The 15444-nt window shown below is 42.7% G+C and overlaps 1 protein-coding gene across 1 annotated transcript in view; it reads right to left on the reverse strand.

Moving 5' to 3' along the window:
• Window positions 1-1272: 1272 nt before the first annotated feature.
• The window catches only part of LOC121613284 (V-set and transmembrane domain-containing protein 2-like protein), a 48373-nt gene continuing 34201 nt past the window's right edge, over window positions 1273-15444 (reverse strand). Inside the window, exons 2-4 of the mRNA XM_041946619.1 lie at window positions 6177-6346; window positions 5638-5682; window positions 1273-1743 (exon numbers count right to left, since the gene is read on the reverse strand). Coding sequence (XP_041802553.1) covers window positions 1273-1743; window positions 5638-5682; window positions 6177-6346 — 686 coding nt within the window. The remainder of the gene's footprint in view (window positions 1744-5637; window positions 5683-6176; window positions 6347-15444) is intronic.

Raw genomic sequence — 15444 nt, forward strand, 5'->3', positions numbered from 1 at the left:
ATACAGTCATATATACAGAGTGGATTAGAGGCTTGTAGTGGAGAGGATTGAGGCTTTTTATATGATTGATGGGCACTGGGCATCAGAATAAGGGAGCTAAGATTGGATAGGTACAGCACTGCTCTTCCCAAAAAAGTATTTTGCACCAAAATCACACTTCTTTCCATTGATTTATAGTCTCAGAATGGATTTAGAGGCACACTAAATAAGATTTTTAATTTAGTGGCACAGATTTTGATCTTTTCATAGCTTTCCAAACAGGTGGGGTCCACATGGAGCAACTTGATTGATTTCTCTCAGCCTCAACAGCCATGAATGGATCGAACCTGCAGCACAAGAGGGGGACGAAAAATCATATTTTCTGTTGCGCTGCAAATTCATAAGCTGAAAAGCGCCGTGGGAGAAATACAGCCTGTGACGTGCTTTGTTTGAATTGTGCACAAATGTGGAAGAAACCCCAGACTTTCCGCACCGCCACTGCTTTTACTCCGACTCAAATGAATTGAGGCCCTATCTGTCCTTGATGAGCGCTGCTGCTCTGGGACCTTGATGAATTCCTGTTCAAGGAAGCATTTTTCTTTTTCCCTGCGAATAAAGGCAGAATAGCTTGCAGAATTTCAGGTGTACACAGATTTGGCACCCTGTTCATGGCCAATATTTGAATACACAAAAAGATGCAATAAGCTAGTGCTCTAGGTAAAAAGCTAAGGAATCAGACTGGACAAGATTTCCAGGAAAGAATTACTGATGGTTTCATTCATTGCACCTTCAGAATAAAAGGAACATTTTCTTTTACTGAGCACACACCCAGTTACAAAAGGTATGACGTAGTCCTTTTTTTCTGAGGGTGCATCAAATGAGAGAGTAAGGCAGTGCAAGAAGTATGAGTGTGAAAGCAGGGTTGTGTCATTTACACTATATAAAGTACAAGAGGAGCATGGGTTATAGCAAGACAGGAGTCTTCTTTTGTCGGTGCTGAGAACAGAAACAGTGGAGCTGCTTAGATCTACACATTAGCCTCCCTTGCTGAATGATGTGAGGCCAGGCCTTACAGACAGTGAGCAGCCCAAACCCATGCACAGCCAGAAAAAGCTACGTTCCCGCCACAGTTTACAGCGCTGTGCTCTGAAGGAGCCATACTGTACATTTCTGCGGATTCTGGATTTGTGCACAGGCTTGCACTGTGTGGGAAGAATAGCTTTTTATGCTGTGACACACATCATGTTATGCAATCCTTGGGTAATCTATCACTCAGATGTAACAAGCCAACATCTACAGCGTGCAGCTTGGCTCGTTGGTGCAGTCATTGTGGCTGTGGTTAGTGTCCACGTCCCTCTTCCTCAGCTCTCTGCCTGCCTTGTGCTGCTGACTGCTGCCGCTGTGACTGTGGCCGTGGTGGGCTGGCGACAGAGGCGGCTTCCCGTGCTCCTGGTGGTGCCCGTGATTCGGGTGATGGCCGTGAGCATGCTCTTTGGTGCCATCATGAGGCTCCGCTTCGCCCCCATCGACGAATGCCACTCCCCCCTTGGTGTCATCCAGGGCCTCGAAGTTGCCGTTGTGGTTGCTGTTGCTGGCGACGTCGCTCTCTGGCACCACCTGCAGGTAGGCTCTGACACGGTGGTGGCGGGCACCTGCGTCATCGCTGAAGTCGATGACACGGCATTCGTAGGTGCCCTCGTCGGATGGCTTGACCCGGGAGAGGCGGAGTTTATGGGAGATGTTGCTTCCTACAACCTTCACAACCTGGCAAAGGTAGACAGAAAGAGAAATGCATGAAATTATGGTGAGACTGAAAAATAATTCACACTACAAGCCTGTGTAACTTTCACTGAACAGCTGCTGCTGTGGCCACTAGAATGAGATAGTGGTTAGCCTCATGCTAAAATTTAGTGTCACACTATCACATGTAAAGACATCAAACTGGCACTGTAATATCAGTTAGACAGCAAGGATCTAAAGTTTGCTAATGTACAAGCTACGTATGTATAAGCTACTGGTCAAATCAGACCAAGAAAAGGCACCAAAACCCTGTGTGTTCTATGAAAGGGTTTATTTTATAGCTTATTTTTCATTTGGAAGTGGAGAAAGGAGCTATTTCTTCTTTCAGAAGTTAATGTAGCTAACCCCTGGGAAAATGACAGTGGTATCAGAAAGATGTAAAAGGTTGTAATGGCCCAGCAGAAGGCAGCTTGGCCTTTTCAGTGTTGGTGCAAAATAGCGGTGGAGTGAAGTACTTCATCGCAAGTAGATCACATTTTCTTCACAGTTCAGTATTTGTCATCTTCCATCGTCAAACAAACCATCTAACACCACTAACGCTGCACCTCACAAACAAACACGACTAATAGAGTGTGCAATTACAGCGGGAACATCAGTCTCACTCACACTAACCACTGAATCATCAATTGAATTCCCGTAAAGCCAGCGATTCCCCCGACCTGTCACATCCACATGGCGCTAACATCTAAATGTTGTTGGGCTGCTGCTTGTCAAAGTGTAATGAGCAAAACATCAGTACTGTCTATCCTCCGAAGGCCTGCTTCGTTTTGCGCTGGCTTCGTCTTTTTGTCATTGTCCTCTCGCTCTGATCTTTCTCTCTCTCCGCTTTATTCGCAACGTCCTTCAACGTCTTTTCTTGTCTTCCTCCCCATCTGCCTATCAGCTTATCTTTGCCAGCCCGTCCCTCATAGTCTTTGCCCCGTGTTGTAGCCGAACACGAGCCTTCAAAATGAAATACCTGCAGCATCACAGCAGATGCACACATCTAAAAAAGGGAGCACCCTCTTACCCCGTGACACACACACACACACACACACACTTATTGGCACTCTCTCACAGATGCTCAGCCAGTCGAGCTGTCTGGCAGTGAAACTGGGTGAGTGGTGAAGTGAGCAGAGAGAGCACTCACAATCACATGCATCTACCAGCTGCCACAGGCTCACTTGCAGCGAATGTGGACATTTTTGAACATATCAGAGCTCCTTTTACTCTTTTTTTGCTGCCTGTCGTCCTTGCACAAGATGAAAAACTAATTTCAGATAGACATTAGCCATCACAGTGAACCTGATGCCATTAGTCAGATAAGTCACAGATCTTTATTTCATTGTGCGTTAATCACATGATTTCATATTTGTATCACGATATGTTGAATTTTTAAGAATAACCTGACACCTACAGGCTGAAAGGTAAGTCTCTGGCAGGAAATGTTCCCTGAATAACACCTTACACTAGCTGGCATTATGTTTAGAGAGCTATTCTGAGGCTCCATCCTAGAATTACATAATTATTGTTTGTCATTAATTTTATTTTGAAAAAAATGCATACAACATAGATTGTTAAATGTAACTGTGACGCAGACAGATGTAAAAGGTCTATAAACCCTATGATATGTTTGGAAATATGCCTCCACAGCGAGGTCACACTGCTTCTAGCCAATGCATAACCCCCTCCCCACCTCCCCACGGATTAAACAAATGAGCTGTTGAGATATATGATCAGATCAATCTAATATCAAATATATGTCAGATCAAGCGTGATCAGGGTAAACTGATGTTTGGAATGGAGACCACTTTTAGTTGTGGTATGTGAGGCCAAGTTAAAGGTAGGTTTAGAGGTAAAGTTTAGAGAGGGGGCCATTAGGACTAAATTAACTATAGATGTAGACATAGATTGTCACAAAGGAGAACATTCCTCAGTGGGACAACGCCCAGAGCATGATCTGGTCTTTAAGATGGGAAAGGTACAGGTGGAGTTAGATAAACCGTCATGCTATATATTGTGTTGTCTGTATGTTAAGGGCAGAGTCTTCTGATTGGACCTGAAGCTCTCTCGGATGGCCGGCATCTGATCTGATACTGCTTGTTAATAAAGTTCTCTTCAACTCAAGCTCATATCAGCTGAGTTCTTCCTACATCATCATCACACCACTGCTTGGCAGGACCTGGCTGATAAACTTCACTGTAAGCTTCAGAGGTGCTGAATGGCTGATTTGTAAAACTGTGGACTGAGCCAGGCTTCTTCACTCCTCTCTGTACAGTATTTATGCTAAGCTAAGCTAACCGTACCCTTGCTCCAACTGAGCGGTATCTTCTCATCTAACTCTTGGCAAGAAAGCAAATGAGTAGCTATAGTTCCAAAACAGTCTTTTCCTTGAACGGTATTAATATCCCGCTTGCATATAAATTCAGTGAAGCACAAGATGCCAGTTACCACCCACTGAATGATCTTAGGGTGATTATCTGTTTAAACACACATAAAGGGTTTATTGGTGCCTATCATAAATTAGGCTTTGGTGCGTTTAATAGGGAAACAAGCTTTTGAGCATATACTGTATGTAGATAAACAGACACATGAACAGCTAGAAAAGAACATGACAGCTTCAGCATAGATGACAGGCTGAAATCGCTTGTGTAGTGTAGCCTGGATGCACTCCACGCCTCCACCCAGCCAATCACTCCCACTCATGCGCACTCAGACAAAGGTGCTGCTTAACAAGTTCTATTTGTGGCCTTGAAAGTATGCAGAGACTACATCTTGGAGGCGAAAGCTTTGCGAGTTCACAGCTTGAGCTGATGAGACCCGGGGGACATTATGAGGTGTGACGCACTGAGGTATAAATACGACTTTGTTTATCATCCACCTTCCTCCCTGTGACGCCAGCAGAGGTGTGCGTGCCAGAGTCCGTCCCTGCATGTGTGCGACCGCATGTAAAGCCTTAACACTTCACTAATTCATCAGTTTGTGCCTGCATGTCTACAACATCTATCATGTCTTTCTTTGACGATACGATGTGGGCCAACATCCGTTATACACAGAATCTCATAATGATTTTCCAGCTGCAGAGCCTGCAGTGTTCGGCTCCAATTGCACACACACACACACACACACACACACACACACACACACACACACACACACACACACACATGCACTCAGTCACCCAAACCACAGCTGGTGCTTTATTACCAGGAATCAGCTGCAGCTAGCCTCTTGGGAGGAAGGAGAGAGGCTTCAAAGAACAGTATAAATATATCTTTATACATTTTAATCTCTGCATATCTGATATTCCTACATTCTGCTAACTTCTGCGGTTAATTAGAATTTTGAGTAACTACGTGATGGCGCTGTCTTCGTCAGTGAAAGGCCCTCCCTGCCTGTTGTGGGAAAGTGCTTGCCTGGGCGAGTAACTCTCTATGGTTACCAGAGGAGATATAAAACGTTCTGCTGACGTCCCAGCCTGTCCCCTTCACTGTTTATTATTTGGATTTGGCGTTGCAGTCATAAAGATGCAGGGGCGTTTATGAGAATCTGAAGATGATGTAGTGCGGGCCGTGCCCCCTTGAGGAGAGCACTTAACCACCCACCAGCATCAGTGCTGCCTGCTCTTTGGCTGACACCGTGATTCTACAAACCCATCAAGGATGGAGCGAGCGTGCTGATGTGTCGCCCGGAGCCGCGCAGGCCGAGTGGAAATCGCATCCTTGTGTGTCGTGTAGCTTAAGCACAACATCTGCAAATCATCCGGAGCAAGAAATTGAAATGTAATCGTGAGGGTTTTTGTGCCTCATTTCATCAAATCACACCAAGGCAAACAGGAGGCTTTTAGCAGAGGACGACAGCAGATAGTGGTGAACTCACGCTTATCTTTGTAGCATCCTTTGGCATCTCCTCCTCGGGTGCCACCTAGAAAACAAAACATGTGAGTGAGTGGCAGGGTTTAATCTTCATACTTTTGATTATTCATCATTACGGTCAGATTACAGTTTATTGGGCTTATAAACATATGAAATATGAGCACTTGGGCACGCTGGCGGACATACATTTGCTATATGCGGCTTTTTGGCTTCTTACATGTTTTACATGCATTTACTACGTATGGTTACAGCAGATCTTTCTCTCATTAATATTCTAAATATCAACAAGAGCTAAAATTGAAGTTATATGTGTCTGATGAGTGCGAATGTTGCTCTGTGGCCGCTACATATGAAAGCAATTGTTATTTGTGTATGGGGGAATGGTGTTTGTTGCTTGTTTTGAGTATTTTCTGCACCAAAGTGGACAAAAAAATCATTAAAGCTTTAAAGATATGAATAGAAGCAGAAAGATTTAAAGAGTTCATTTACAGACATTGCATTATTATTTTTTGCATCAGAAGGCATTTCCTGTGAGGAACCTACTTCATTGGTTGTCCAGGGCTGTCTGTCCGTCCAGTCGAGATGGTTCCTGATGTACCACCACTGGATCTCCAGCGAGTACGAGGGCGTCCCGGCCCCTCTGAAGGAGCAGGCCATCTCCACATCCTGACCCCTCTGAGCAGTCATGTCATGGGGCACCTCTGTGAACATGGCTGGAAGGACACAGAACGACACGTGGTTAACGGACGGCGGCTAGGCAAATGTTGTGAGAGAAAAGATCAAACTATTAGTTTTGCTTTGAAAGCATGAAAATTGTTTCAGCAGCTCTTATACAACATATGGGAGGATTCACAGCATTAAGGTCACATATCATCAAGTGATGAACCAGTAATGTATCATATAACACTTCAATCATTTTGGGCAAAAAGCCTTAATTAGCTTTAGTATCAGTGTGTGACTGTATGTAATCACTGAATTTTCACTAACAAAATATTACAGCAACACCTGAGTTCTTCCTCGTTTCATTCTCAAGATGCTAAGCTACATTATAAGTGTGTGTGATGGTGAGAAAAGAGCTTGGTGGGTTGCGTGTTAGAGTCAGAGGAGAAGATAAAGCTTGCTGAATTAATGCAAAGTGAAATGTCAAATGAAAGTAATGAAAATAAAATGTTAGAGGTCAAGGAGTGTTTTTTTTAACGACTGTAATTTTACCTGCGAGCCCAGCCAGTGCAAAAAAAATTGTGGTTGTTGATATGTGAGATGTGACGTTTGTGGAGCGTTCCCAAAGCGTTCCCTATTCAGTTCAAGAGTTTTTACCTGATAGAGAACATTCAGATGCTACAGGAACGCTGTTTCTGTAAGGCTTGACCAAAATCGTGGCAGATCTGGTAATGGAATAGTTCGACATTTCGGGAATTATGATTCTTCGCGTTCTTGCTGGGAATTAAATGAGAAGTTTGATGCCACACTCACGTCTGTATGGTTAATGTGATGCAACATTCAGGAGACATTTATCTTAACTTACCCTGAAGGCGCCGTCTAAGGGTAAAATATATGCATATATATGAGGCTCTTAGGCTGTGCTCAAGAGGATTCAGCAATATCTGGGATCCAGTAAAGACTTAACATGTAAGCTCTTCTCTAAAAATGAACCTTAAAGTATAGGAAAATGAAATATCTGACAACCAGTGAGGAGGACTTTCATCCTTCCGTCCTGTTTTTTAAAGCCTCGATGCAGCATTCAGAACGCAGTGAAGCTGTTACGTATCTTTTTAGTCAAGTCACTAAATTTAACAGATATCGAGTCTCTCAATCTGTGAATAAGGATAAGTATAGTATCAATAAATACTGGGTTGAGGTTAGGAGCACTAGCACAAGTTTAACAAGGCTGCTGTGTACAGTTGTGAAGCTACACAACATCAAAAAGACTTGACTGACAGGAACAGTCAGCATGATCGCATATCATGTTAGTAGTTGTTTGAAAGAGTTATTGATCAATGCAAGACACCACTGCTTGAGTGTGGTAGGGTGCACACGGTCCAGGGACCTTGAAGAAATGCGCCTACAATGGCAGCTTGTCACTTTCATTTCACACTGAGTTTGGGTGAAAAATAAACAAGAACTACTTGTCATTGTATTTCTTTCACTGGTGTCTGCAACGGTAAAATCACAAGTTCCCATCGATTCTACTTTAGCTAGAAAAGTGTCCTTCACTGACATTTCCCACAAAAGAATTTAAAAAGAAGCCAAGATCCAGCTGTTTTTGTTTAATTGGATGCAAGGTTTGGCACACACCTTAATTCTGTGGCAACAAAAGGCCAATAGTGAAGCCTACAAAAGCAGAGGTAATAAAGAAAAGAATCCCAGGACTCATATCCTCAGTAGAGCTTTGAACAGGAAATCATGAGACTGATAATGAAGTCATTTTAGCCAAACCAGCAAGCTGAATAACACAGATGACCCCACACAGCAAATATTAGAGCCTCATATTCACTGACTCCTTATGAAATACTTTAACTGTGTAGGACTGCATGCTGCTACTTTGCCTGTATGCTCACAAGCAACTTCCGGACTGCAGTGTTAAGGCTGTCAAAATCCACTTTAAAGCGCCTTTGCTCTCTATAACTTGATGCAGATACCAAACCTGAACAGTGTATGCAGGTGCAGCAGGAGCTAAATTTAAACCCACGTTTTGAACACTTTGGTCTCCACAGAGCTGCTGAATACCATTAAAACAAGACCCAACAGACCAACTGTCAGCCTCACAATGCGTCAGGGAACCAGGGATATTAGTTTAAAGAGAGCCATAAATTTCCTTTGCTCATGAATATTCAGTTGCATTCATAACGAGGGAGAGTTCAATCTATTCACGTAAAAAGAGACACCAGCACATTGTACTGTGTCTCGCTGCAGTGCTGTTGGTCTGCATGTTGTTTTTCTCAGCCTGTCAGTGGTTTACTTGTCTTACTTGAATTCTTGAATTGCCATTGTTCTCAAGTTTCTGCCATAACTGCAAAATCCATCAGAATTCGACCACTGAAAAACCACAAAACACACATAGTGAAAGCCGGCCAGAATCACAATGTTACTCACAGGCCTTTACCGCCAAAGGGAAATGACATGGATATAATCAGTATTAATCGCTACCAGTGTTGTGCATGAACGTGCTAAAAGAACGCCTTGAATCTATCTGTTTGCAACTAATGAATGTGAACGTCGTAAACTCCTGCAGGCGAGATAACAACGCTCACGCTTACCCTGATCTCACTCCTCGTGCCTAAACCCAACCAATAAAACAACAAAGGCAAGCGATGGTGGCTTGGTTTCAAAGGCCATTTAAACCGACAAAAACAAGAATTAAATTATTTTAAACAATCATTAAGTGGCCAGAAGAAAATGTTCTCACCTCAGCTGTCTCTTACCCTTCATCATGAACTCTCCGCTGAAACACCCAGACTAAAATCCTTCAAGGCTGGCGGCTGCTGATCCACCACACATATAGAAGCGTGGGGAAATGAATGAATTAATGAATTATTAAAAGATGGAATGAAAATCAAATGCAGTGCTGGACCTCTCTCATATACGGTGGATGACATTGACCAATATTTGTTTTGTAACGAAAGGCAAACTTCATAAATCACTTCATGAAAATAATAGGAGCTGCACTGCCAATACTGTGATTCTCACAACACTTCCACTCATGGGAAATCCAGTTGAAACAAGAACATCAGATGTGTTTTCTCTCTGGGGAAATCCTGCGTCACAGACAAAGAGGTGTATTTCAAACTGAAATCAGCACCTCACGATTTTCTGGTTCCTTTAAGAGGAGTGACACTTCTGAGGACTGTGTGTGTTTTTAATTACGGAGCTACTCAATAGCAAGTCCTTCTGCAAACTTCAAAATTCCCCAACTTTTGCCAAAGGCCCCCCGCTCATAGATTTGTCAGGCTTAGTCAGTCAATAAGAGCGAGTCCAGCTTGCACCAGCTAAGTGCCGATCTTCATCTGGGTTCATAGATTAACCTCGGCCGAGGCTGCGCTATGGATCCGTCTTGTATTACGAGAGCGGTACAAGCCTGCAGTCATACATCCCTCTTGTACATTGATCACATCTGCTTGTATTTTTCATTTGTGAAACCTGAAACGCACCAGGTATTGATTTGACATTATGCAGCCAGAGCCGGCAACAATGCCAGAAGTCCCTCGCTTGTTGATAATATTCAAAGATGGGACATAAAAAGGCCGCTGTGTAAGAGACAGAGCCTCGTAAGTTGCTCTCAGCAATGATAATCTGTCTTTTCCCACTTAGCTGTGAATCCCACAAAACAAAATCCACGCGCATTTCTGACCTAATAGCTACGTAATGCCTCACACATTTGGAGACCACAGGAAAATGTGAGAGTCATCAGAAGTCCATTAAGTTGTAAAGGAGATAATTATCACTGAGCAATTCACAACATCCACACAGCAGATGCTTATCTGATCATATAACATGCTGTTTCTCTGCCTGTCTCTTTCAAGAACACCTACTTTTCTTCATTTTAATAGCTTCAGCATATATTTGATACTTAAAAAGTGCTGTTACTGTAAAAATGGCAACAGATTGAAAGGATATCTCACAGATTACCACTTTAAAAGTAATTATTATCTTCTGCCGCTCTGCAAATCTATATTCCATTGGTTCTGGTGCGAGAATGATTCAAAAACGCGGCTATCGACCGCTGTATCTCTTTGTAATGGTCATCTCTAATCTCCACACCGACATTGTTGAGGCCATAAAAGGCTGCGATGAGTTGGGTCTGCTCCCCCTGAAGCATTATCATTATCGCCAAGATAAACAGTAGAAGGCTCTCCGCCGATTACTACAAATCAGTGCTCGAAAGCTGCAGCGCGGCGGCCAAGTCAGACTCCGTGTCAGCCCATTTAGCACAAGAGGACGGGGAGACGGACGGAGAGGGGAATACAAGAGAGAGAGAGTCTTCGTGAGTGGGAGAAAGAGGGGCTCTGCATGTGTTGGTGCGACAAACGAGAAAATAAATCATGACCAGAGATTGAATTAATGAGCAGGTCGGTGTTTATGAGGGTGAGGCTCTGTGTGTTTGTGACGGACTAATATATCGCAAGAATAAAGGGAGGAATTAATATGAGCATGTGTGTGTGAGGGGGAGTGAGGGACACAATGTGTGAGGTAGCAGATAGCTGGGGGCAGGTGCAGCAGCGACGCCTGTTATCATTTATTTCTTTGAGAAATGGAAAGTGGTAATTACAGCTGTGATGAAAGGGGGATGCAGGAGATGTTTCTCTGTGGCGTCGTCTTATTCCAGCCTAAACTCCCAGCTTACTCCGTTTCATAGCTTGTTTACACTTGCGGTACAGAAAGGGCTCCACCTTTGGAAGACGCCGTCTCCAAAATGTTCCAGAATGGTCCTTTCGAACAGAAATCACTGGATCACATCCGAAAGTGATGTACTGTACATCGCGCACACAAGTTTGGTTTAATGAGTGGGAGGGAAACATTCGCAGCAGCAGACTGACAAATCGATGTGCTGCAGACTAAACAGTGTAACTGATAACTTTAAGGCTCCACTAATCATTATTTTTATTGCAACACTCAAATGATTCTGTGTAATAACAAAGGGATCAATCGTAGAGATGATTGACCCGTCTTCACAGCCCTGCGCACTGTTTTAGCTTCTTCTGGCTCCCTGTTTTGGTTTTGTGGATGTTCATTTTCTGTATGAATCAATCCCATTAACCTTGTTTCCTCCCAGAGGGAGCGATATTCAGCCTGCGCTTCCTGCGCAGCACCAAACGCCAGACAAAGTTGAATCATGAACATGAATCAGGTAAAGAGCAAGACGTTTTTCTCTGGAAACCAAATCAGAGCTAAAATGAGAGTGAATATTGGACTTTCATTCATCAGTCGGACAGAAATACAACTCCAAATGAATGATAACGCCTCTCTGTGTCTACTAGATGAGTACGTAAGTAGAGAACTGTTTAATATGTTAAACAATAATAACTTCATAAGGCACTAATGTGTTAAATCTATGTGTCTACCAGCTTGTTTAGAGTCTCCAGTTGGACTTGATTCAGCATTTAATATTAGCTGAATTACATTTATATTTCACTGTGTTTTGCATTGATGTTTTACTGGCATGCTTTAATGAAATGATACGTCATTAGTTAGCTATCCAAAAGAAAAAAAAACAAAAAACTGACGACGCGCGCACAGGAAGAACTGATTTAAAATATTACATGACTGAATGAAAATAAACATGTTCAGGTGTCACAGTTTCAATGGTCGGCAACGTAACTTCCATTATTGCGAGGGGATATCCTGTATTTTGATGCTGATAAACAAGTAATCAAATAATCTTTGTAAAAATCTTTTTTTTAAGGCAAAACCCTGCCACTGCACAGCTGCTTCCTGCAGTAGTGGTCGGGGAATTGTTTGTCGATGGGAAAGATAAAAACACCTATTTGACGCTGACATGAATGAAACCTTTATGACACAAATCCAGTGTGCAAAACTATCAAACTGATATAATCTGTGCAAAGACAGCATCATAGGCACATCTTGTTCATATGTTGTTTTTTGGCCTAATCATAATCATCGATTGGAGGCCAGGACATAACTCCCCCTTCTTACTCCATCTGCCACAGCGTGAGCCCACAGATCATAGGAGGGAGACAAGTTAGGGAAATTATGCTTACTTCCACTTTCTGCATTTGTTGCAAAATAGATGCCACCAGCTGCATGATCGTGCAGCCGGCGGCATCAGCCTCTGAATGTCAATGGCGCTCAGTGTGTGAGATGGCTGGTGGTGCATCGGGCCGCATACAGTACTCTCAAGAGCTTTTCAGCTCGTTGAAATGGCTTCATAACAGCTGAGGAAGAGGCTACAGTGTAGTGTGACTCACTGGCTATTATAATGGTAATTGGGCTGTATGTGCATCCTTACACTGTGAGAAAGAGGGCATATATTGCTGTGTTGTTTAGTTAAACTTGTGCTAAATGGAACTGTATTTTTACTGCAATGTGAATTTAGTTTATACTCCCTAATGGATAGCTTTTATAGTTATAGAAATGTAAATGTATTCGTAGTCACTGCTTGACTCTGCTTGAAGGTAGAGATCTATTGTGTTTGCAGCTATTCTGCATCTGCTGAATGGCTAAAAGGAAGACTGAACAGTGGCATGAGCCTCTGAATCACAGCGCCGTTTACCATGTGATGCACAGTGGTTACATTATGTGTATAAGTTAGGATTGAATAACAATGGAGCCAGAAGATTGATTTTTATAATGTCTTGATTACACTGGGAGCCCATTTAAAAGCCACTCCAGAAAACCCAGGATATTGAAATCAACCCACTCAGGACCAATGCTGTATGATAGAAAAAAAACAACATATATATGATATTGGGGTATTCACTTTTCTCTTGCTCTTCTCCACTGTGAGGTCAGAGGTCAGGCTCAGGAAGAGCACGCAGGAGGTTAATCCCTTTCAAGGACTCTTCAAAACAGAGGACACAATCAAATCTGCAGCCACATGCTTACAAGATGGTTTCTCTAATCACTCCTGTTCCTTCGTGCCGTGTCATTTATTATTTTAGCTTTAAAATGAAGTTTCTGAAATCCTTCTTGGAAATAAATAAGAAGGTATACAGCTTGTATCATGTGTGTACGGGCTTATCTAAGATAAGCAGATGGGATCTGTGTGTGCTCTGGGGTTTTCAGCAATATGGGCTTTGATTTGGCATATGTTGTCGTAATTTTCAAGACTCGTCTCTTTGATACAAAACAGAACTTTGCAATGTTTGCAGCTCGCGAATCAGCATTTTACGTAGCATCTACAGTAATTCACATTTACCTGAATTAAAAAGCTGAGTGGTTTTCTGGCCTTTCAGGTCCAAAGTTTCAAGTCTGTTTCCTGTTTGCTTTGAGTGGGGTTAGTAGAAGGCAGTTCCTCACCATCACTGAGAATATTATAAGCACTGCTCTCAAAAATGATTTGAGGTGACGCCTCTGGTTATATACTACTGGACCGTTTACACTTCTGTATATTGTCAGGTATTTGTGTGGTTTTATCCACCAGTGTGTGTTTGTGTGCATGGTTTCTTGTCTCCACAGCATTAATTCCATCAGTAAAGCCAGAGTCAGGTCAGGTGGTCCACGATCCCCGAGTCATGTTAGGATCCTCTGAAAGACACGTGACAGAAATTTCACACTAAAGCTTTGCAGCCCTCCCTTTATGAAAAGGCTTTTAATGTGAAAAAACATCATGAAGTGTTGAATTTTGCTTGACATGGACCAAGAAAAGAAGAAACAACTGGAATTAGAGTATATTGGAGTGTTCTTTATAAGCAACCAGCCTGTATTTGTTTGTGCAGACCGTGCCCCTGGTTATTATTTGACTATACTGGCTTTTCTACTTAAAGCTGAATAAATCAAATTTCCGGCCACTTGAGGGTAGAACAACTCAGCTGACACAGCATGACGGCAGCCTTTTATTGACACATCCATAAGACGCAGAGCAATGCTATCATCCCATTACATTCATATTTTTAGGCACCTGACGAATATATTTATTCTTCCTTTGGAATTGCAGTTCCAAAGTGAAATATCTGGCTTTTCGATTGCTAGAAGTTTGACTTTGTTCACCAGCTAGCTGCTATCTTTGTCTGTACTTTGGTTCCTGGCAGGTATTCTCCATGGGGGACAATATACATTTGATTTACATTAATGTAAGACAAAATGATTAATGGAGCTTTATGGCGATTTTAGTGTATAAGCATGAATGGGTGTGGTACACTGATGCATTTGTGTGTGTTTACCTTTGTGTGTATCTCCAAAATGTATCAATGTGCATTTCTGTATTCTATTTGCAAGAAATATTCCACACAATAACACCTGCATTCATTCATGTATTTTTCTGTATGTGTATGCATCCACAAGGACATGTTTACATGCGGATGTGGTCATGCTTGTATATGCGTATGCGTGGACCTTCACCACCCTTGGCTTTGCCAGCTCCTCCACTTGAGCGCCATTTCCTGCTGTTTTGGCCCAAATCCCAGCTGCTGGCCTGCCTCCCCACAGCGCAGGTCAAACACTGTTTTCCCTCTTAATCAAATGAAAAAGGTTAAAAGGAGAACATGGCTTCCTGAGCCAGAGGGTTCAGCCAGAACACCAAGGACGAGTCGTTTTTTTCCTGTAATTCAACACAACAAAGGTGCCACCTCTGCGCAAGAAATTATTACCACATCAACACTCGACGATTACTTCCTCACAAAAACACAACGGGTGCAGAGAGTTCAAAATAACAAGGATGCCTTTGTAGTACAAAGCAGTTTGAGGTGCTTTAAGTACCTCTTGCTTCACCACACTTGTCTGAGAGGCTCGCTTGATCATTCAAGAGATTGCAAACAATATCTGAATAACAATGTTCTGAATAACCTTAATGGTAATTAGCGACATTAAAGGGTTGGATAATCAGGGTTATTTGTAATGACAGAACATTTGAATAACACCCGAACCTTTGAGAGCAAAACATCCCATAGTTTGACCCTATACATCTAGAAGCAGCATTTTTTCCGTGCAGTATTTAGGAACAGTACTTTAGATATATATCAGCTCTCCAAGTCCAGTATTTCCTCTCCGTCACGATCAGGATTAATACAGTCACACGGATCTGGTTTCTCATGCAGCGGGGGCCTTTGCTTCGCTCTGTAGGACCACATCAGTTGTCTGGCTCAGAGCTCCCAGTTGGAACAATAATAACAAATTCAGGACTAGAGCCGGGGCTATT

The sequence above is a fragment of the Chelmon rostratus genome, chromosome 10 (assembly GCF_017976325.1).
Source record: "Chelmon rostratus isolate fCheRos1 chromosome 10, fCheRos1.pri, whole genome shotgun sequence".
Classification (NCBI taxonomy): domain Eukaryota; kingdom Metazoa; phylum Chordata; class Actinopteri; order Chaetodontiformes; family Chaetodontidae; genus Chelmon; species Chelmon rostratus.